This window comes from Scyliorhinus canicula, chromosome 6 (genome assembly GCF_902713615.1).
Source record: "Scyliorhinus canicula chromosome 6, sScyCan1.1, whole genome shotgun sequence".
Lineage (NCBI taxonomy): Eukaryota > Metazoa > Chordata > Chondrichthyes > Carcharhiniformes > Scyliorhinidae > Scyliorhinus > Scyliorhinus canicula.
The window spans coordinates 118,474,398-118,497,263 of record NC_052151.1 but is presented as its reverse complement, the minus strand read 5'-3'; the positions used below and the strand labels follow the sequence as shown (position 1 = coordinate 118,497,263).

General features: G+C 45.7%; 1 protein-coding gene and 1 non-coding gene across 2 annotated transcripts in view; one reads left to right on the top strand and one right to left on the bottom strand.

Moving 5' to 3' along the window:
• Window positions 1–2,637: 2,637 nt before the first annotated feature.
• pinx1 (PIN2 (TERF1) interacting telomerase inhibitor 1) overlaps window positions 2,638–22,866 on the bottom strand; it is a 111,448-nt gene continuing 91,219 nt past the window's right edge. The window contains exon 7 of the mRNA XM_038799984.1: window positions 2,638–3,498. Coding sequence (XP_038655912.1) covers window positions 2,857–3,498 — 642 coding nt within the window. The 3' untranslated portion in view covers window positions 2,638–2,856. The remainder of the gene's footprint in view (window positions 3,499–22,866) is intronic.
• Window positions 4,053–4,252, top strand: LOC119968108. Its single transcript, XR_005461127.1, has one exon. It is a non-coding gene; the product is annotated as a U2 spliceosomal RNA (small nuclear RNA).

Below are 22,866 nucleotides of genomic sequence, written 5' to 3'. Positions count from 1 at the left end.
GAATCCTTAAAAATACACTGGAGAGAAATATGGGAGGCCGAGCCCTTCCGAACCTGAAATACTACCACTGGGAAACTACAGCCAAGAGAGTAAGGGAACGAGTCAGGGAGCCAAGCAAGGAATGGGTGAAAGTGGGAGGAGTCCTCCTGTACAGGAACAACCCTCCGAGCTCCAACCACGACAGCGCTCCCAAACACCCTGGCAAATTTCACACCCAGCCCAGTGGTCGTAGCTACGTCAAATGTGGAACGCGATGAGACAGCACATCGGCTTAACCGGGATGTCCACCATGGCCAACATATGCGGTAACCACAAATTCCCCCCAGCAATGCTTGACGCCATTGTTAAGAAGTGGAGACAGGCTGGGGCCAAGGAATGCGAGTGATTAGAGACTTTTACATGGCGGACCGAATCACAACCCTGAACCAGTTGACAGGAAGACTGGAGCTACCGAACGTACAGGAGCTCCAACACTTGCAAGTCAAAAACTTTTTCCGCAAGGAGACGGCGAAGTACCCCCGGGCCCGGAGAGACACATTGCTGGAGGAACTGCTAGACGCAGACAGTATTCAGAAGGGAACTGTGGGGACATTTAGGGATAACTGTTAGGAAGATCAGGACACCATTACATGGAGCAACACAGAAGAGGAAGGATGAACTAGGGACAAACGCATAGGGTGGGGACTCTGGAGCGAAGCACTGAGCTGGGCTAACTCCACCACCTCCTGCACAAGGACAAGCCTCATGCAGTACAAAGTGGTGCACAGAGCGCACCTAACCAGAACCCACATGAACAGGTTCTTCCAGGAGGTGGATGACCAGTGTCAATAGTGCCAGGGAGGCCCGGCAGACCACAGCCACATGTGAGAGGAAGGGGAGCAGCAAGGGAGGTACCTAGGGAAAAATCAGGTGGGGACACGGGAAGGCACCAAAGAGGGGGCCAGAGGCCCCACCCCCCCTCCCCCCTCCCCCCCCCCCCCCAACAGAGGCTCCCACCCCCCCTCCCCCCCCCCCCAACAGAGGCTCCCACCCCCCCTCCCCCCCCCCCCCCAACAGAGGCATAATTAATAATCTTTATTAGTGTCACGAGTAAGCTTACATTGACACTGCAATGAAATGACTGAAAATCCCCTAGTCACCACATTCCGGCACCTGTTCGTTAGACTGAGGGAGAATTCAGGATGTCTAATTCACCGAACAAGCAAGTCCTTCGGGCCTTTGGGAAGAAACCGAGCACCCGGAAGAAACTCACAGAGACACAGGGAGAACGTGCAGACTCACGGAGACACAGGGAGAACGTGCAGACTCTGCATAGACAGTGACCCAATCTGGGAATCGAACCCAGGTCCCTGGTGCTGTGAAGAACTATTGCTAACCACTGTGCTGCCCATGTTATATGGCCAACTGTAACAAAACTATACATCGAACTGTCTCGTTCACCTATTGTACAATGTACAGATGTAAAAATTGAATAAAGTGAAATAAAAGGGACAGGGGAGTTGGTGATGGGTGGGGGGTGTAGGGACTTGGTGATTACCTCCAATGTTTGGCATTTGTAAATTGTACCTAGTCTACACCGGTGTGTTTATTTCGTATTGTATAAAATGGAAAAACCTGATTAAAAACATTTTTAAAAGTGTCATTTTGGGCGAGTTTGGTAGAATATTTCTCGCCGTTTTTTTCAGTGAGATCCGCAATGGTATTTACCCACACTTAAGAGCTTAATCTTACCAAAAACAAAGCGCTAGTTCTGGGCACCTTGGCACTGCCAGCCTGGCAGTATCCCTGCCAGCGCCATCTGGGCATGCTAGGCTGATGCCAGTGGCAGTGCCAGGGTAGCTAAGTGGCACTGTCAGTAGTTTCAAAGGCACCCAGGTGGCATCAGTGCCAGGGTGCCACCCTGTCCAGTTATCTGGGACGGGTCAGTGATCGCCTGGGAGAACCACCACCCTCCCCCCGGCCAAGTGCTGTTCCACCTGGTCCCCATTTGTGGGCCCCACATCCCCACCGACAGAATATTTCACTCCCCCACCCACCCCAACCAAATGAGGTCTCATGCCTCTTTTGAGCCCCACTCCCCCCATTTCAGGACCCCAACCATTTACCCCAACCATCAGGCGATGCATTCATACCCGTCCTTCATACACCCATCCTTTCATGGGCATGACGCCCCCCCCCCCGCCCCCTCCTCCAGGCCCCGACCTTGGCAGTACCATCCTGGCACCTGAGTGTCCTGGCATTGCCAAGTTGTCTGGGTTGCAGAGGGAGAGCCAGCGTGCCATTCTACCCTATCCCAGACCACCCATGAGTCTCCAATGGCCTGGTAACCTCCCTCTCGTCCCCCCCCCTCATGAGGTGCCGTTATGCCTGGCCCCCGGTTCTGTGGACCAGTGCTAAACAGCACCATGGCGACGTCTCCCAGGCGGGGCTGCTAATTCCCGGACCTCGGGGGAGTTGGACGCCAACATACATAAATGAGCCGAATGTCGCAAATCTAGCAAGAGACCTCTTACCAGATTTAATGGCCTTGTCACGTCACTGAGTCGGGCGCGCCGAGACTGTTTGATCGTGCCCTCGGGCCCTCTATTGTCAACACCCAAATAAACATACTCATTTTATTTTGTGCATAAAAGAAAATTGTTTTAACATGCTTTTAATCACTTTCCTTACTTCAAGTATTCCATCCTCCATTCCAAGCTTACTGCTCAAATTTAATTCCTACAGTCGCTGTAAGGAATACAATGCCCTTAATGTAGAGGAATAATTTAAGTACTCTGAAATTACTAATAAAATAAGTCATTTGGATCGTTTTCAATTAACAAATGTGGCCAACAATTTCGGCATGCCCCAAATCTTCTATTTCTTTTCTTTCTTTTTCCTCCTCCTTTCTATTGAATGGCAGGATTGAGAAACTTCATCTTCACCCGTGGTTGTTGCTTTCTTCTTAGTCTTCTTTCGTTTCTTCTTATTCTCATCCCAATCCTGCTCATTTTGCTTCTCCGATGACTCATTTACGGCCGAGTACTGTTCAACCTGAACCTCTTCCGATTCAACTTCTCCTAAAGGACAAATATTCTGGTTGAGTGACAACGAAGGTTTCGCTCTGCTTTTTCTGGAGTTCCTTTTAGTCTGGTAATTTTCCATTACTGGGCTGTCTTCTATCAGACCACTATTTAGTTCTCCATCACCTTCACCCTTGACTTGCTTTGTGGGGAGAGACAGTTGGTTGAAGTTACAAATCCTGTCAGCATCTCCTCTGCAACGTTTTTTCTTCTTTTTGGATTTACTTTTTACTTCTTCAAATGAATTTAAATCATCTCCTTCGAGTTCCTGAACAGCACTGCTTCGATTGATCTCATGCCCTGTTTTTGATTTTTTCAGTTGAGCCATCCTGTTGGCAAAGTACTCCTGCACCGTAATAGAACTAGTCACAGTATTTATTTCCTCTGTGGCACTGGCGGCCTTTGGGTCATCAACAGGCACTAAACAGGCATCATTCTGAAAAACATGAACATACAACATTAAACATACTTGCGCTGGAGACAAAATGCTGTTTAAGTTTCTGCATGACCATGTAGTGAAAAGATTCCAGTAGGCAAATTATAACTTCCACAAGATTGAATGTGCTTACAGCAACCTATGCCTGGCACATGTAAATAAATCTTGCTCAAGCATCAGTCTGTTATTTGTATTTAGTTAAGTCAGCAATGTTGAACAAGTTCAGTTATTAAATGTACAACATGAACAGAAATTTCTGGAAATATTTGAGCAGCACCGGTAGAGAAGCAGCGGGGCAATTCACCAGCCGCATTACGCCCAGCGCAAATTCTACGAAGTTGGGAAAATCCCGGGAGAGGCCTGAAAAGGGATTTGCGCCGGGTGTCAAACAATTTCCGATGTTCCTTGACCGCTCCAGCTGCTGTGATCTGGTTCGTGCCTAACACACTTGTTTAAATCTGCAGGTTCTGTTTTAATCCGGATTCTCCTGGTTCCTGGAATTCTCCCACCCGCCGGCGCAATGTGAAGTCAGAGTGATGGAAATCAGAAGTCATATCGCTTCTCGACCTTTTGGCCAAGATCAAGTGCAGTATCTGCTCTGCCTTTTGGCTCAGATCTGGTTTGTCTCTCTTGTGGGGACCATGAATTGGATTCAATTTAAATTTGAATTGGTTTTTGGAGCAGGCAAGGAGCTGGATTTGGGGTTCGCCCCTGTCCGCAATCTGAGCCCTCGCTTTATAACTCAGAAAAAGTAATTTTAGAAAAAGAAGTGATGACCACGCAGACGGGGGTGGGTTCGGAGACCATCGTAGCCCTCAGGTGATCGGAAACATGGCAGTGCAGTGCCCTGGCACCTTAGCAGTTCTAACCTGGCAGTGCCATGGGGTGGTGCATTTGGCCATCCTAATAGCGAGCTGTCACTCACCTGGGGGGGGGGGGGGGTGCTGGTACTGGCAATGGGGTGAGGTGGGGGGCTGAGCGTTTGTCTGAGGTCAGATCTTCCTTGATGAATTGTGCCCTGATCTCGGAGGAGCCGGACCTGCCGGCGTCTTCAGCTCTGCGCCCCCCAATCAGGGTGCAGCTCACCCCAACCTCCAAACAAAATTCTAATTGTAGGTAGATTGCGATCTGAATTGCGCTAAACCACCCGGCAGGAATTGACCTCATTTCCCACCAGAGACACACTTAGAAATGTTTTGGGAGAATTGTTCCCGTAGTCAATGTTTCAGGTTGGTAACCTTTTGTTGGGAATTGGAAGACATTAGGAATATAACAAGTTTTAAGGTGGTGGGGAGAGGAGGGGAGAACAGAACAAAAGTCTGTGATAGGTTAGAAGGCAGAAGTAACTAAAATGAGAAAAGGGTCAATGATACAAGTTGAAAGGGGGACAGGAATTGGATAAGAAATAAAAGATGGGTCAAGAAGAGCAGTAAATTGCAACAGCGCTATTATTACCAGCTCCTGCTGTCCAAAAAAGGAGCAATAATTCCGATCTCAAAATGTTGAATTCCTTATTGAGTCCAGATGGTAAATGCTCATGGGGCGCTATTCTCAGGTTTCTTTGGAGCTTCATTGGAAGAGTATTGGAGACTGAGAACAGAGCCAGAATGGGAATTGAACATAGAAATAATGTTGCACGTCGATGTCACTTATCACAAAGTCAGCTTCATTCTGGCATCATCTACTGGGACATCTTTGCCCGAGTAAAATCAGCCCAGCATATTCACCAGTAACCATGATCAAACAGCACAAAACACTGGATGGCAAGTGTAGGATCGTGAAAAGTTCATACATGTACAGTAAAGGGCACCCCACGGAAGTAGCGATGAATTCATTAATTTGCAGTTTCATTCCGAGTTTCCATCAATGCTTTCACAAACAACACTGGTACATAGAACATGCAGTGCAGAAGGAGGCCATTTGGCCCATCGAGTCTGCACCGACCCATTTAAACCCTCACTTCCACCCTATCCCTGTAACCCATTAATCCCTCCTAACCTTTTTGGACACTAAAGATAATTTAGCAAGGCCAATCCACCTAACCTGCACGTCTTTGGACTGTGGGAGGAAACCCACGCAGACACGGGAAGAACGTGCAGACTCCGCACAGACAGTGAACCAACCGGGAATCGGACCTGGTACCCTGGCTCTGTGAAGCCATAGTGCTAGCCACTTGTGCTACCGTGCTGCCCCACAGGTACGCAGGGAACCCCTGGTTGTCCATTGTTACAATTCCTGTGGGGGAACCAAAAACCAAAATAACCAATTCTTAATTAATTAATTCACAGGATGTGGGCATCGCTGGACAGCAATTATTGCCATCCCTAATTGTCCTTGTAAGGGTAGTGGCAACCTGTCTTCTTGCACTGCTGCAGCCCATAAGGAGTAGGTGCACCCACTGTACTATTAGGGAGGGAGTTCCAGGATTTTGACCCAGTTACAGTGAAGGAACGGCGATATCTTTCCAAGTCAGAATGGTGAGTGACTTGGAGGGGGAACTTCCAGGTGGTGATGTTCCCCGATGACTGCTGCCCTTGTCCTTTTAGATGGTAGTGGTCTTGGGTTTGGAAGCTGCAATGTAAGGTGTCATAGTGAGTTCCTGCAGTTCATCTTGTCGATGGTACACACGACCGCTACTGTGCATCGATGGTGGAAGGAGTAAATATTTGTGGAAGGGATGCCCCAGCACTCATCCAGGTAAGGGGAAAGTACTCCATCACATTCTTGACTTCTGCCTTGTAGATAATGGTGCCATTGAATGTCATGGGCAATGGTTAGATGGGGATGATCATTGCCTGGCACTTGTGTGGCATGAATGTTACTTGCCACTTATCAGCCCAAGCCTGGATATTTTCCAAGTTTTGTTGCATTTGGACATGGACTGTTTCAGTATCTGGAGTCACAGATGGTGTTGAACATTGTGCAATCACCAACACACATCTCCACTTCTGACCTTCTGATGGAAGGAAGGTGATTGATGAAACTGCTGAAAATGGCTGGGTCTGGGCGATACGATAGCACAGTGGTTAGCACTGCTGCTTCACAGCGCCGGTTCGATTCCCGGCTTGGGTCACTGTCTGTGCGGGGTCTGCATGGGTTTCCTTCGTGTGCTCCGGTTTCCTCCCACAAGTCCCGCAAGATGTGCTTGTTAGGTGATTTGGACATTCTGAATTCTCCCTCGGTGTACCCGAACAGGCGCTGGAATGTGGCAACTAGGGGATTTTCACAGTAACCTCATTGCAGTATTAATGTAAGCTAACCTGTGACACTAATAAAGAATATCTTAATTACCCAATCATTTATTAAACAGCCCCCAAATGAAGAAATTACCAATAAGATTAAATTGTTTGTTACTTTTACGTGAACATGAATTTGAGCCAATGCAAATTAGCATGAATTAACAGGCAAACGATACTTCAAATTAAAAAGGTAAATTTCACTCTATGTCGTCGATGCAACAAAGATACATCTTATACAACCACAATCGTTCCGCAGGTATGGCACCATGTAGCTGCACACTTAATGCTGCTCTTTAGTCACACAGGGTAGGTCAGGAGTCCTATTCGACAGCAGGTTTACCTTTGACTTTCACTAGTATGATTACCATCAGCAAGGCACACCTCTACAAATGTTCTCTCCCCTCAGGTCATGCCAGTCCTGATGGTTTAGCTTTAGAGTTCCTTTCCAACCAACTGATAATGAACACCCTATTTCATGGTTTGGCAACTTCTGGGACAGCACCCAAGTCTTTAGCATCTATTCACACTTCCCAGGCGTAAGCAACTTTTTAGCCAGCTCACATTTTGCCTTAAAGAGCTTCTATCTCCTTTACTGTCAAACAAAAAAACTGACCTGAGTGACTTCGCACAAAAATTAAATGTTTGAATTTTATTGTTTTCATAGAAAGACGTAGGTTGAGGGGTGACCTGATAAAGGTCTACAAGATTATGAGCGGCATGGATGGAGTGGATGGGCAGACTCTCTTTCCCAGGGTGGAGGGGTCAGTCACCAGGGGGCATAGGTTTAAGGTCCGTGGGGCATAGTTCAGAGGAGGTGTGCAAGGCAGTTTTTTTACGCAGAGGGTGGAGTGTGCCTGGAACGCGTTGCCAGGGGAGGTTGTGGAAGCAGATACATTAACGCCTTTCAAAAGACATCTTGACAAACAAATGGATAGGATGGGTATAGAAGGATTTGGCACAAGGAAGTGCTGAGGGTTTTGGCCAAGGTTGGTCTCATGACCGGTACAGGCTTGGAGGGCCGAAGGGCCTGTTCCTGTGCTGTATTGTTCTTTGTTTCCTCTTTCTGTCTCTGATCTCGTTATGCCCGCATTTAGGCCTCACTTTCAAGCTCTTCTGCTTGAGGTTCTCCTTTGTGTCGGGCCACATGGCACCCACATACTTCCTCCTTTCAAGTCAAGGGTCACCAGGTCATGTGGACCAATATTTCTTATTAACCAAGAACGGTAGAGTGCTGTTTCGGAAAATCAGTGCAGATTTAATGGACCGAATGGCCTCCGTCTGCACTGTAGGGATTCTATGATTTCACACGGCATCCACAAACTGTCTGAACTGGGTAATCAGCAGCGTGCCACCTTAACCAATCAAATATCAACAGCACAGTGACTAAACCAGGAAGTGCAAGGTAGAATTGTGTTAAATCAGGTGCAGAAAACTAAAAAAAAGTCACTTGTTTTTCTTTTAAATCTCCAACATTAGTTAAGACTGGAATTGGCAAACCCTGATATTTTCTGGCAAGTCCAGTGTCTATATGCATCAGGCAAGCACAGCATTTTGTGCTATTCCAGGTGTTTCAATGCGAAGTCTCTTGACAAGATACTATTATAGTACAGCTTATGGATTTGCAGGACAGTTGCATACTTCCTGATAACCAATTTTCACTGCGTGATTGTAGGAAGCTGCCGTCGGATATACATTTTAATCTAATCCATTATCTTTTGTGGATTGATCCATTGGTTGATGAGCATCTATTGCAATTTGGATCCCAGTTCTTTGTTCATGGAATGTTGGAGGATCATTCTTACATAATCACCCTGCTGGGTAATACTACAATTGAAGTTTTTTTTAAAACAAAACATTTATAGAATGTGGTCAGCATGTATTGCCTATTCCTAATTATCCTTGAGAGGGTGATGAGCTACCTTCTTGAGCACTGCAGTTTTTTCAGGGATAGGCACACCCAACAGTGCTGTAAGCTAGGGAGTTCCAAGATTTTGACTCAGTGACTGTGAAAGAACGGCAACACAGTTCCGAGTCAGGGTGGCATGGAAACTCTGGAGACGGTGGTGTTCCCATGTCTTGCAATGTGTTGTCAAAGGAGGCCTGGTGAGTTGCTGCAGTGTTTCTTGTAGACGATAAGCAATGCTACCAGTGGTGGAACAGTAAATGGATGGATGGGTGCCGATCAAACGTGCTGTTTTGTCCTGATAGCGTTGAGGTTGAGTGTGCTTGGTAAGTGCTAACTCAAACAACTCCTGAGTTGCACCATGTATATGGGGGACAGGTTTTGTGAAGTCAAAAAGTGGGTTATTCCCAAGGTCTCACTACTTTTAAAGCCCAGTATTTATATAGCTGGAACAGTTTATGTTTCTGGTCAATGGTAATGCAAAGGATGCTGAAGATGGGTATTTAGCAATTGTAATACAATTAAACATTAAAGGCAAATCGGTAAGATTCTCTCATGTTGTAGTACGTCAGACCATCTTTTGTTGGAGATGGTCATTGACTGGCACTTCTTATTTGACACCTATCTGCCCAAACCTTAAGGTTTGACAGGTCTTGATGCGTGTGGTGTGATGGACACAGACTGCTTCATTATGAGGAGGCACGAATGTTACTGAACAATGTGCAATCATCAACGAACATCCCCACGTCTGGCCGAATGATCAACGGGAGATCATTGATGAAGCAGCTGATGATGGCAGCTGAAAGGACACGGCCCGATTTTGGAGATTCCTACAGTGATGTCTGGGAGCTGGGATAACTGGCCTCCAACCATCACCCCACTTGCTTTGAGTTAGGTATGTCTCCAAACCATGGAAAGATTCATCCCCACCCCAACCCCAATACCTTTCAATTTGAAAGTATTCTTCAATGCCACAGTTGGTCAAATGCTATCCAAATGCAGTCACTCTCATCTTGTCTTTGATATTTAGCACTTTTGTCCATGTTTGGACCAAGGCTGCAATGAGATCTGGATTCCAGTGGCCCAGGCAGAACCCATAGTGAGCATCAGTTTGAGCAGATTAGTGCTGTGCAAGTGTCGCTTGACAGCATTCTGTTCCTCCTCCATCACTTTGCTATTGATTGAGAGTAGACTGATGGGACAGTAATTGGCAAGATTGGATCTGTCCTCTTTTTGTGGACAGGACACACATGGGCAATTTCCAACATTGTCAGGGTGATGCCAGTGTTGTAGCTGTACTGGAACAGCTTGGCTTGAGGCACGGCTGGTTCTAGAGCACGTCTTCAGCCAGATTATTGTCAGGTCTGCAGCCTTTGCTGTATCCAGCACCTTCGACCATTTCTTGATATTATGTGGAGTGAACTAAATTGACTGGAAACTGGATTTCCTTTTGCTAGTGACCTCAGGATAACATGGACAGTCCGCTCCCCACTTCTGGCTGAAAATGGATGCAAATACTCCAGTCTCGACCTTTGCATCGGTGTGCTAAGCTCCCCCAATGTCGAGGATGGGGATGTTTTTGGAGCTTCCTCCTCCCATCAATGGTCTAATTATCTACCATCATTGATGACTAGATGTAGTAAGGCGCTTTCAATCTAGCTGTTTCCACTGTTTAGCAAGTTTATTATCTTGTGTTGTAGCTTCACCAAATTGGCACCTAACTTTTAAGTAAGCCTGGTGCTGTTACTGGCATACTCCTCTATATTCTTAATTGAATCGGGGCTGGTTCCCTGGCTTTTTTCCCCCTATTCATTCATGGGATGTGGGTGTTGCTGGCTCGGCATCATTTATTGCCCGTCCCTAATTGCTCTTCAGAAACTGGTGGTGAGCTGCCTCCTTGAAACATTGCAGTCCAGTAGGTACACCCAGTGCTGTTAGGAAGGGACTTCCAAGATTTTGACTGCTTGATAGTAATGCTGGGCAGTGGAGTTACAGATTGTGGTCAACTACAACCCTGCTGCTGACGATGACACACAGTGCCTATTTAATTTAGCATGATATTCAATTTAGCATGATAGTAGTGTCTCAGGACATAATAGAGTCTGTCCTCATTGAGGAGATGGGACCTGGTCCATGGGAGGACTGTGTGGGGTCACTCCGACCAAGAAGCACCTGTAACAGATGCATTGGTGAGGTCAAAGTCAAGTATGTTTTTCCCTCTTATTGGTTCCTGATCATCTGCTGCAGACCCAGTCTGCCAGCCATATCCTTTAGGACTGGAAAGTTGGGTCAGTGGTGATGCTATGAGCCACACTTGGCGATGGACATTGAAGATTCTATTCTGTGCCATTTCCACCTTGCTTCTTCCAATGCTTTTCAACATGGAGTACTGATGCATCAGTTGAGAGAGGACAGCAGATGGTAATAGCAGGAGGTTTCCTTGCCCATGTTGCACCTCATATCATGAGACTTCATGACATCCAGATTCAATATTGAGGACTCCCAGAGCGACTCATTCCTGACTATTCCACTGTGCCGCCATTTCTAGTGGTAAAATATGCTATTTTCCCACATTAGGCAGAAAACAATCAATGAATCTGTCATCCAATGAGATCAGAGACTTTTGCTATTGTTGTCCTTATTCATGGCTACTGTCAAAGAGTAGGCTTCAGCAGAAAATATTTGATCTTTCTTAACATGACAAGATAACAGATTCCTAAAAGGTTAAAATATGATCTAAACATTGATTTTCATTTATTCAATTATCAGCACTGATCTAGAATTCTGTGCAATAATCTGTTTATATTATCCCAAAAAGGTGAAGGAGTTTCAAAATTATGGGACTGAAAAATAAATTATTCACAAATGCATGGTGGTTTGTATCAGGAAGACTAGTAAATATTATTACTGGTGAAAATGTATAAAAGTCTAAACCATTTTACTAAAGCAATTTGGTCCAGTATTAAAGGCGTACACAGATTTCTGTGAGGGCAGGAACGAGAGCCTGAAGCAGAACCACTGAACGGCTGTGGATTTCAAACACACCAAGTTCTGGTAAATACAGAACTAAGAACCTGTGGCTGTCAGAAACCTGGACCTCTGCTTTGACCATAGTCAACCTGGACGACATTCCAGATCTGCTATCAGGCTTAATAGGAACGTAAACCTTCACAAAATTCACCTCGATCTCGAGCTTAGGGTGAAAACCTTTGCAGTGAGTATTTGTAATGAACCATTAGGCACATCACAAATGGTCTGTGATTGACTGAAGCTCAGTCAACATAAAAAAAATACAGATTTTCAAAATTCCAAAAGGTTGGGATTTTCACCTTTGCATGGGAAATCGCAACTTGTGCGCTTTTGCACCTTCCGAAAATCGTACTCTTGACTCGAGTGCTTGCTTTCCCTGGAGTTCTGTCTCTTCAATAAGGGATAATTTCCGAAATGGGACTTCCTTCAGGCTCATACTCATGGAAGGAAGGGGTGCCGGGAGGGGGTTGCACAGGGGGAATACTTCCCATCTCCGACAACAAAGGGGCAGGAAAGGGCATGAGAAGTCTCCCACAACACTGGAGATGACCTGTGACCCTTTCATCATTGGCACTGTGTAGTTTGATGTTTGCTGAAACATTTTTTCCCTGGGTGGAATGTCACTGTCCCCCATCAGTGCCTTTGAAGGTGAGGGTGGGAGAGGTTGGGCTTCTAAAAATGCAGCCCGCCCCAACGCTTCCATTTTGTCTGGGCCCTTAAGTGTCCTCAATGCTTTGTGGATTACCTGTAGTCCCAGCAGCAGCCTCCCCTCAAAACTGGTGCTGCTGGGACTACAGAGCTGCCAGCCAATTGGATTAGGGACATAACCGGCCTTGGTGGTCTACCTGGGGTAACAGCACTTCCTGTGGACCTCCACCCGCTACAGAGGATCTCCAGGTCAAGTTTGGAGAAACTTTGCATTCCTCTATCCCAAGATTCTGGACATAGGCCATCTTGGAGTGTTAAATGTCTGTGGGACATATCTGGTATCGGCAGGGATGCATTCCTGTCGACTCGGGTCAAGAAACCCAGCCATCTGGGGCGTCACGGTGGCACAGTGGTTAGGACTGCTGCCTCACGCCGCCGAGGACCCAGGTTCAATCCCGGCCCCGGGTCACTGCCCGTGTGGAGTTTGCACATTCTCCCTGTGTCTGCATGGGTCTCCCCCCCCCCCACCCAAAGATGTGCAGGGTAGGTGGATTGGCCACGCTAAATTGCCCCTTAATTGGAAAAAAAAGAATTGGGTCTTAAATTTATAAAAAAGAAAGAAACCCAGCCACCCAAAAAATACTGCCCCCTTTTTGAGCAGGTACATTGATTGCATTCTTTTATTTAAACAAACATGTATTTATGTGCTTACTATTTAATAGCACATCCCCTCACAATGATTGAATCCCATGAATTCCAGCTCAATGAAAGCCACACATGGCTCATATACCTCCTCTTCACTTAATCCAGGACGGCCCATGTGGCCAAGAATCTTGGCGTAGAGCAGTGCCCAGGTTCTCCGAACATGACTTGGAGATCCTCTGCAGAAGGTGGAGATCCACAGGGATGTCCTGTTACCCCTGGGACCCAGGTTGCCTCCCAAGAGCACCAAAGCAACATGGTTCAAGATAGTTGATGTTTGAATCTAGGATGCTTCCCTGAGGAACTGGGTTAGTAATAGGCTAGTGCTGTGTTAACTCCACAGTAATCCTTTTTCAGTCTTTCACAGAAGGTGGTGCTAGCCGCCTTCTTGAGCCGCTGCAGTCTGTGTACCCATTCTCTTTTTGTTCTCTTTGTGTCGGGTATGAAACCAGCCATTGGAAGGTTTCTCTTTAACTCTAACTGACCAGAGTTTTGTTAGGGCTTTTCTGTGTGATACCTGTTCATTTACTACTCAGATGTCACGAGTAACCACTCTTCTCTGGCAGGCAGTATTTGCATCCACATCTGGGATGAAATTGTACAAAATCTGGAACCTAAATTAGCAAGGGTGAGCAGGTCATTGGTGACTGTTGTCACTTGATGATATTATTGATGACTCATTCTATATTTTACTGATTGGAAGGGGGCCGTTAGGATGGTAACCGGCTGGCTTAAACTACTTTTCATGAAAAATATTTCTCGACAATCTTCTACATTATTGGATAAATTTCAGTACCACAGTTATACTGGAACAAGTTAGGACAGCAACCAGCTTTGGCGTTGTGAATTAAAGCCAGAATGTTGCCAGCGCCTATAGCCTTTTCTGCTTGCAATGTACTTATGCTGTTCCTTAATGCTATATGGAGTGAACCAAATTTGATACTATACAACTACAATTGTGGTAATCTCAGGAGGAGGCCAAGGAGCAACATTCACTCTGCGCTTTTAGCTGATAATATGTGCAAACATTTCAGCCTCACCTAACTCATATGCTGAGTTCAACCGTGTTCGAGGATGGGGGTAATCATAGAGCCCCTACTGCCTGGCTCGCTACCACCATTCTTAACTGGATGTGGCAGGGCTACAGAGCTTTGCTCTGCCTATAACCTGCTGAATTTAATCCTTCGCATGCAAGTAGCTCAGTATGCTAGTTTCACTGGATTGATACCTTATTCTAAAATGTGACCGCTGCTCCTCTTGGCACATCCTTCTACATTCCACATTGAACTAGAGTTGGACCTATGGCTTGATGTTAACAAGGGAGTGAAAGGCATGCCAGGGAAAATAAACCAACAACTACAGATAACGTCATTTTGGTTTGTTTGCAGGCTTGCACATCTTTACAAGTAATCGCACACTTGTAAAAAAAAAAGTTTAAAAGACTGCTATAAACAATTCTGACATTCCACAAACTTACATTATTATTCTTGTATGTTATATATAGAAAAAAATCACATTAGCTAAGAACTGAACTAAAATGCAGTCAGCAGTTTGATTGGAGATGCGTAACATTGACATATGCAACAACGGTGGGTTAGTCCATGTTCGGGTTTGAATCAAGTCCAACCTGGGGAAACGAAGATCACCCTTTGGTCACTGTTGCAGTTCTTAGGCGAAAGAGGCCGAGGAACATCATCCAGCTTCCCACTGACTTCCTGCCCACTCCCAACCTGTTCCCCAGATTATGGAGGGTAAGGAAGACAGAAAGACAGTCCATCTGCCTTTAGGCCTACTGAGGTTCTCAAGTTGCTAATAAATGGCCATTTAAGAGCCTCATTCTGTCTCTGCTGCTATTTTACATGTGTCAGGAGAAGACGGAAGCAAGGCAGGTGGCCCAGCTTTCACTATGCGGGCTACCGTAGGGCAGGAAGTGTGCAGAGGAGTAGGTCCTTTTGGGGTCTCCTGTACTCAAAGGCATCCTTCTGTTTCTCCACCACCCCTGCCATTTTCACCAGCCTCTCAAACTTGGCTCAATACCTGCTTCCTCCCCTTGCTGGGGTCTACCAGCCACTCCCGTCCAAAATCTTAGATTTACCTCCAAGTCCATGCTCCATGAATCTTCTTTCTCAGGGATTTCCTGTAGTCTCAGCAGTGGTCACTATTGGTTCATAGCGCTGCTGGAGGTGGACAGCCTTCCAAATTGGGAGCAGTAGGAATTCCCACTCTGAAATAATTAAGGCTGTACCCAGTGTAACATTGCCGCGGGGTAGCCGGGTTTAAGGTGGGAGGGCTAACAACTGATTTTTCGGTCCAGTGTGGGTGGCAAGAAATAGGGCGCCCTGTACAAATCCAGCCCCATAAATTTCACCAGTTAATATTAGGCACCAACACTCTATATCAGCCACATTAAGTATTTACTACACACTAAATAACTAATGTACTTATTTTCTGCTTTTATTAATACAAGTTTAAAAGAGGAAATTAATGCGTGATTTTCAAATGAAAATTGGAGGGAAATTGGAATGTTTTTTAAAAAGTAGCAATTGACCCAATTTTTTCACTACTCAATAGCACTACCAAAAAATTCAAGAAATAATTAAATCAGAGGGCACAGGAGATATCATAGGATATGGAATTTTCCTAGACATCAGTCTTTTCTAGATCCCTCCATATTCAATATTTAAAACATTATGGCCTGTCATCTTTTTATTCAATATCCAGTCGTATTTATAACGAAATCGAACCCAGTCAATTACTGTCCCATTAGCCGACTCACAATCATCTACAAGGAGCCATCAACCATGATCACAGCAGACACTTACTCAACAATAACCTACTCATCAATGATTCAGATTCCACCAAGGCCATTCGACCGTAAGATCTTATTACAGCGTTGGTCCGAACATGGTCACACAACAGGAATTTCAGGGGTAGGGGAGTCCGATTATCTTTAACATTGTATTCAAAAGTGTGACATCAATCAAAGAGCTTTTGTAAAACTAGTCAATGGAAATGAGGGAGAAAATCTCCAGTTGTTTAAGTTATAGCTTGGATAAAGGAAGATGGTTGAGAGTGCTGGTGGTCAATCATCTTAACCCAGGACATCACCATTTCATTTCCCATTAGTCATTTTACATTTTCAATTAGTCACTATTAAGTTACCAAATCCACCCTGTGTAAAGTGGTGTGACCGCCTGGGCCCAGTTGAGTCGGCAGTCTGGAAGTAACAAAGTTTTGCGTTCCAATTGTTGAAATATCTTGAAGAAAGCTCACCGTTTTAGATCCTGCTTTATCCCTGATGTCTACTTTCTTCATTTATCCTGATAACTATCTTGCTCCTCACTTGCGATTCTGGACTTTACTCCCTGATAATCATGATGTTGTCTATTAATGTTTTCACTCTATCTGCTTGCAGAGAAGTGAATTCTTTAGGGTGATGTCCTGCACTGTTAATTATCCTAAATGAATAAGGTTTTATCACATTAAATTGAATATTGCTTGTGGGATTGGTGCACAGATTCTTTATCCTATTGCACCCTTGGGGGGAGGAGCAGGGTGGGGTGCGGAGAGTGTGGGTGGTAAGATTAATTTTGTCCTCGCTATGTTCGAGGAAGGTCCCCCGTAATCTGATTTAATCTTTTTATTTTTAGCTGCACTTATTCTTCTATGGGCCCAGGGAGACGGAGGGCAGGGTTTTGTCGAGCTCCCCATTAGAGGAGTCAGTCATTTATCCTGAATTGGGTCTCCCTCTTTGACTGTTCTTCTGCTGTCAGAACTTTTGTGTGAGGTCGGCTTTAATATCCTCTATTTTTGATGGTAGGTGGTGTCATCCCCCTCAGGAGGGTTTCTTTAGATGCCATGTCTTACATGGCACCGGATGGGCCTAGCCAAGGGGGGGGGGGGGGGGGGGGGGGGGGGGGGGTGCTGGTCTGCACTGCACCGCAGAAATGTTATGGCCGAGTTGTTCTTCATGGTTACCGTTCTCATAATTCAACTGCAAACCATTACTAATGAAAGCAGCTTAAGAATGATTCAAGTGTATCGTCTTACATTAGAATAACTTCACTACATACAGTAGACCCACAGAACAAAGCTCTTTAACTATCTTTTCAGGGATAAGAAACAGGATGAACTTTAAAGAAATTGATTATCAGTGATTTGTATGCCACATCCCATAATACTTGCATGATACAGAACTGGAACAAAAGCCAAAAAAGCTCTTTAGTATTAGTTACACAACAGTAGTCGTTTTGATCTCTGATACAGTTAACTCCAGTAGCATGCACTTGAATTTATGGGAATGCTGGGATTCACGCTCCACTAAGCACAGAGCTACCAGGGCATGGAGACAGGTAGGTGAGCGCCTCCCTCAAGTCAAATAAATTCCTGGCAGATGAATATGGGACATTTAAAGTTATCAGGGAACAGTTGGGAGTTTGTTTTAAGCAAACAAAGGTCATTGAAAAATGTGATTATTATAAATTAAATTCACAATTATCATGGTAAATATTTAAATAACCACAGCTTCGGGAGTTTTACTTCAATCATCAATGTATGGACATATTCCAGGCTATAGTATTTTCAAGTGGCTTCCTTTAACAGCGTCAATACACAATCTTTTTTTTTAAACGTTGAAGTAGCTGGGGACTATTTTTACATTAAAACACTACATAAATACAAGTTCTACATGTCTTTTCTCCCCAAAGCATCTAGAAGAAATACAGTTGGTCAGCACTCTGAATTTCCACAATTGATGCTTAACTGATATCTCTAGTTACCCAGGGTGGGATTTTCCCCGCCCCTCGCGGCATGTTTCACGGTGGCGGAGGCAGCCCGTTGTTGACCAACTGTGGACTGGGTTTCCCGTCTATGCACCTGCCATTGCCAGGAAACACACAGCGGAGTTTCACCGTCAGCGGGAAGATTCCGGCCCTAGTTTCTCTTTCCTTGACAATTGAATTGGCCGAAATTCAGTGTTAAACGGCATCCTACAAAATGGATTATGAAACAGCCAGTTCTGTAATTTATGGTGAAACGGTATCAGTTTGAAGTTAAAGAAGGTCCTGCCTAACAAACTTATTAAAACTCTTGTGAGAAAATCATGCGTCTCATTGACAGCAGATATTCGTAAATGCAATACATTCAGATTTTAGCAAAACTTCAAATTTTGGGCAGAATTCTCCAATTTTGAGTAACTTTGGTGGCGGGCAGCTCCAATGACGCTTTTCCAACTGGCGGGAAACTGCGTCAGATTCTGCACTTGGAACCTCATTAATTATGCACAGGTGAGTTCCCCTCCAATCTCCTGGCGGGCAGGCAGCTGGTTCGTCTGCCCGCTGTCAATTTGGAAGGTCCCGGCAACATATTTAAATGGTCCAGCAAACTCGCATCACTCTCTCCAGTCCACCTGCCTTCACCAGACGGTGCAGGATTGTCAGCAACCCAAAGGCAAAAGGATAACAGCCTCAAAAATAAGTCTGTTCCTCGTTTCAACCGTCTTCCCGCAGGTTCATCAACCCATCACATCTGGAGAGTTTATGCAATCGCCTTCCAGTAAACGGTGTGGTGTCCCCTTTGACTACTTTGTGAGATTTTCATGCAGGCTTGTGGTGGTCCAGCTTCCCGCCCTCTGTCTTCCCTCCGCCATCCAGTTTTTGTCTTCTTCATTCATTTTCTTGACTCTCTACCTACCATTGTGAGCCCTCAACCTTCCCCTTAACTCGTTGCGCAGTCCTCCTTTCACACTCACCCCCTTGTCTTCGCCAGGCCAACACCCACCATCACCTTGTGATACTTCACATTTAGCCAAAGTTATGCTTGGAGACTGAGAGAGCCCCAATCATGAGCCAGCCCAGTAAATCGATTTCCATCATTTAGCACCAACTTAATGCATTATTTTCCACTCCAATTACAGCTGATGGGTGTTTAATTATACATTTTTATTGTACTTTGCGATGTCTTCAAAAGGTATTTTAAAAACTTTGTTCTGGTTTGGAACATCTTTTATGAATTTAAGAGAGCAGAGGACAACTAAAAAACCAATAAGAGGGGAGAAGATGAAGTGTGAGTGCAAGCTAGCTAGTAATATAAAGGAAGATAGGAAGAGCTTTTTCAATATATAAAAGGTAAGAGAGAGGCAAAAATAGACATTGGAGCACTGGTAAATGTGGCTGAAAAAGTAATAATAGGAAACAAAGAAATGGCAGACGAACTGAATGGTTACTTTTCTTCACGGTGGAAGCCATCACTGGGATGACAGAGCTCCAGGAGAACCAGGGGGCAGAGATGAGTGCAATGACCATCACTAAGGAGAAGGTTCTGGGGAAACTGAAAGGTCTGAAGGTGGATAAATCAACTGGATCGGATGGACTACACCCCAGGGTTCTAGAAGAGATAGCTCAGGAGATTGTGGAGGCATTGGTGATGATCTTTCAGGAATCACTGGAGGCAGGAAGGGTCCCAGAGGATTGGAAAGTGGCTAATGTAACACCCCTGTTTAAGAAGGGAGGGAGACAGAAGACGGGAAATTATAGGCCGGTTAGCCTGACTTCGGTCATTGGTAAGATTTTAGAGTCCATTATTAAAGATGAGACCACGGATTACTTGGAAGTGCATGATAAAATAGAACTGAGTCAGTACGGCTTCGTCAAGTGGAGGTCATGTCTGACAAATCTGTTAGAATTTTTTGAGGAAGTAACAAGGAAGTTAGACAAAGGAGAACCAGTGGACTTGTTTTATTTAGATTTCCAGAAGGCCTTTGACAAGGTGCCGCATAGGAGACTGTTAAATAAGTTAAGAGCCCATGGTGTTAAGGGTAAGATCCTGACATGGATAGAGGATTTGCTGACTGGCATAATGCAGAGAGTGGGGATAATGGGGTCTTTTTCAGGATGGCAGCCGGTGACTAGTGATGTACCTCAGTGGTGGGTGCTGGGATTATAATCACAACTTTTCACAATATACATTAATGATCTGGAAGAAGGAAATGAAGGCACTGTTGCTAAGTTTGCAGATGATACAAAAATCTGTAGAGGAGCAGGTAGTATTGAGGAAGCAGGTGGACTGCAGAAGGATTTGGACAGGCTAGGAGAGTGGGCAAAGAAGTGGCAGATGGAATACAATGTGGAAAAGTGTGAGGTTATGCACTTTAGAAGGAGGAATGGAGGCAGACACTATTTTCTAAATGGGAAGATGCTTAGGAAATCAGAAGCACAAAGGGACTTGGGAGTCCTTGTTCACGATTCTCTTACGGTTAACGTGCAGGTTCAGTCGACAGTTTGGCAGGCAAATGCAATGTTAGCATTCATGTCAAGAGGGCTAGAATACAAGACCAGGGGATGTACTTCTGAGGCTATATAAAGCTCTGTTCAGACCCCATTTGGAGTATTGTGAGCAGTTTTGGGCCCCGTATCTAAGGAAGGAAAGAGTCCAGAGGAGGTTCTCAAGAATATCCCTGGAATGAAGAGCTTGTCATATGAGGAACTCTTGAGGACTCTGGAGTTTAGAAGGATGAGGGAGGATCTTATTGAAACTTACAGGATGCTGCGTGACCTGGATAGAGTGGACGTGGAGAGGATGTTTCCACTTGTAGGAATAACTAGAAGCAGAGGACACCATCTCAGACTAAAGGGACGATCCTTTAAAACAGAGATGAGGAGGAATTTCTTCAGCCAAAAATGAAATGAAATGAAAATCGCTTATTGTCACGAGTAGGCTTCAAATGAAGTTACTGTGAAAAGCCCCTAGTCGCCATATTCCGGCGCCTGTTCGGGGAGGCTGTTACGGGAATCGAACCGTGCTGCTGGCCTGCTTCCAAAGCCAGCGATTTAGCCTTGTGCTAAACAGTCCCTTAGGAGTGGTGAATCTGTGGAAGTCTTTGCCGCAGAAGGCTGTGGAGGCCAAATCACTGAGTGTTTTTAAGACAGAGATAGATAGGTTTTTGATCAATAAGGGGATCAGGAGTTATGGGGAGAAGGCAGGAGAATGGGGATGAGGAAGATATCAGCCATGATTGAATGGCGGAGCAGACTCGATGGGCCGAGTGGCCTAATTCTGCTCCTGTGTCTTATGGTCTTATGAATTCATCTTGGTAATAGTTATTTAAAGTAGCCTTCATTTTCAGATCTCATTTGGGAGTGACAAGTGTCTGATTAGATATTAGCGACGAACCTGCAGATGCATATTACAGGAAGAAAACACCCTCAAAAATACGCTTTGCAATTCACTTGGCATTTCACCTGCTCGTTTTGCTGATCAGGTTTTTCTGGATTATATAAAAAATAAAGGCAGTCATGAAGGTGCAAAAATGGTTTACAAAGTTGATATCAGAAATCGTCAGGAAAGACTGAACAAGCTGTAACTCCTTTCTCTTAAAAAGATTGGAGTGACCTGATAAAGATCTTTAAAATTATGAAAGGATCTTATAGGATAGAGGTCAAGAAACGATTTCCACTTGTGGAGGAGAACAGATCAAGGGCATCAATATAAATAGTTACTAATGAGCCCATAAGGAATTAGCAAATGGAACTCACAACCTCAAGAAGTAATTGATTTGAATAGCTCAGCTACATTCAAGGGGAATCAGGGTAAACACAGTGGATGAAGAAATAGAAGATATGCTGATGGGGTTAGATGAAGGGGGTGGGAGGAAGTTTGCTAGAAGCATAGACATAAGTATGGAAAAATTGGACGGAATGGCTGTCATGGATTTGTCTAGTAACAGCAGTAACAGGAACTTAACAAACATAATAGAATGCGACCTGCCCAACAACAGACAGAAATCTGCCTAGCAACAACAGTAACCAATATTCAAAAGGGCAGATGAGATGATTCTACCAGAAGGCATTTAGATAGAATCAGATGTGAACAGCCTATTAGCAGAAACAGCTTATCTAAACAATTGGGAGATCAATGAGGTCTACACATGCTAAATCGGGATGGCCGTTGTGAAATCGGCCGAGCTTCACGACGGCCTCGGTGCCCGCTCCCCGCACATAATTCACCCCCACCCAGGGGGCTAGGAGCGGGCCCCCGTCGTTCCCGGCCGCGACCTCGTTGCGCCGGAAATGACGCGGAAACGGCGCTTTTCTGATGTCATCCGCGCATGCGCGGGTTGCCGGTTCCAACCAGCGCATGTGCGGATGACATCAGCGCGCAGACGGCACGAACCCGCGCATGCGCGGTGCCGTCTTTCTCCTCCGCCACCCAGCAAGACGTGACGGCTTGATCTTGCCGGGCAGCGGAGGGGAAAGAGAGTGTCCGTTTTGGAGGCAGGCCCGATGATCGGTGGGCACCGATCGCGGGCCTGTCCCCTCCTGAGCACAGTCGCGGTGCTCCCGTCCAAATTGGGCCCCTAGATGCCTCAAACAGGCATCTGGCGCCCGTTTCACAAATGCAGCGACGAGGTGTGGTTGCTGCCGTGGTGAAACGGGCATGAAGGGCCGGACGCTCGGCACATTGGGCTCGGAGAATCGCCGTTCGCCATGTAAAACGGCGAGCGGCGATTTTTCCGAGCCCCGGGGGGGGGGGGGGGGGGGGGGGGAAGAGAGAATCGCTGGGGGCGCCAGGGTGGCGTAAAAAATGTTGGGAGGCCCTCCCGCGATTCTCCCACGCCGCGTGGGGAGCGGAGAATTCCGCCCAAGGAATTTGATCGGGGCAGACAGCCAAATACACAAATGCAGAATGAAAGTGAAACAAAAGGTCTAATTCCCAAGACCCTCAGAAGTAGGTAGGTCAGTTGACATCTAGCAGCCTCAGAAACAGACAAGCCAGTACCTAGCTAGCAGCCTGGGCAGGTTTTACATCTGCCGTTGTCTGGAGCCAAGGCAGTGCTGTAAACTTTCATTA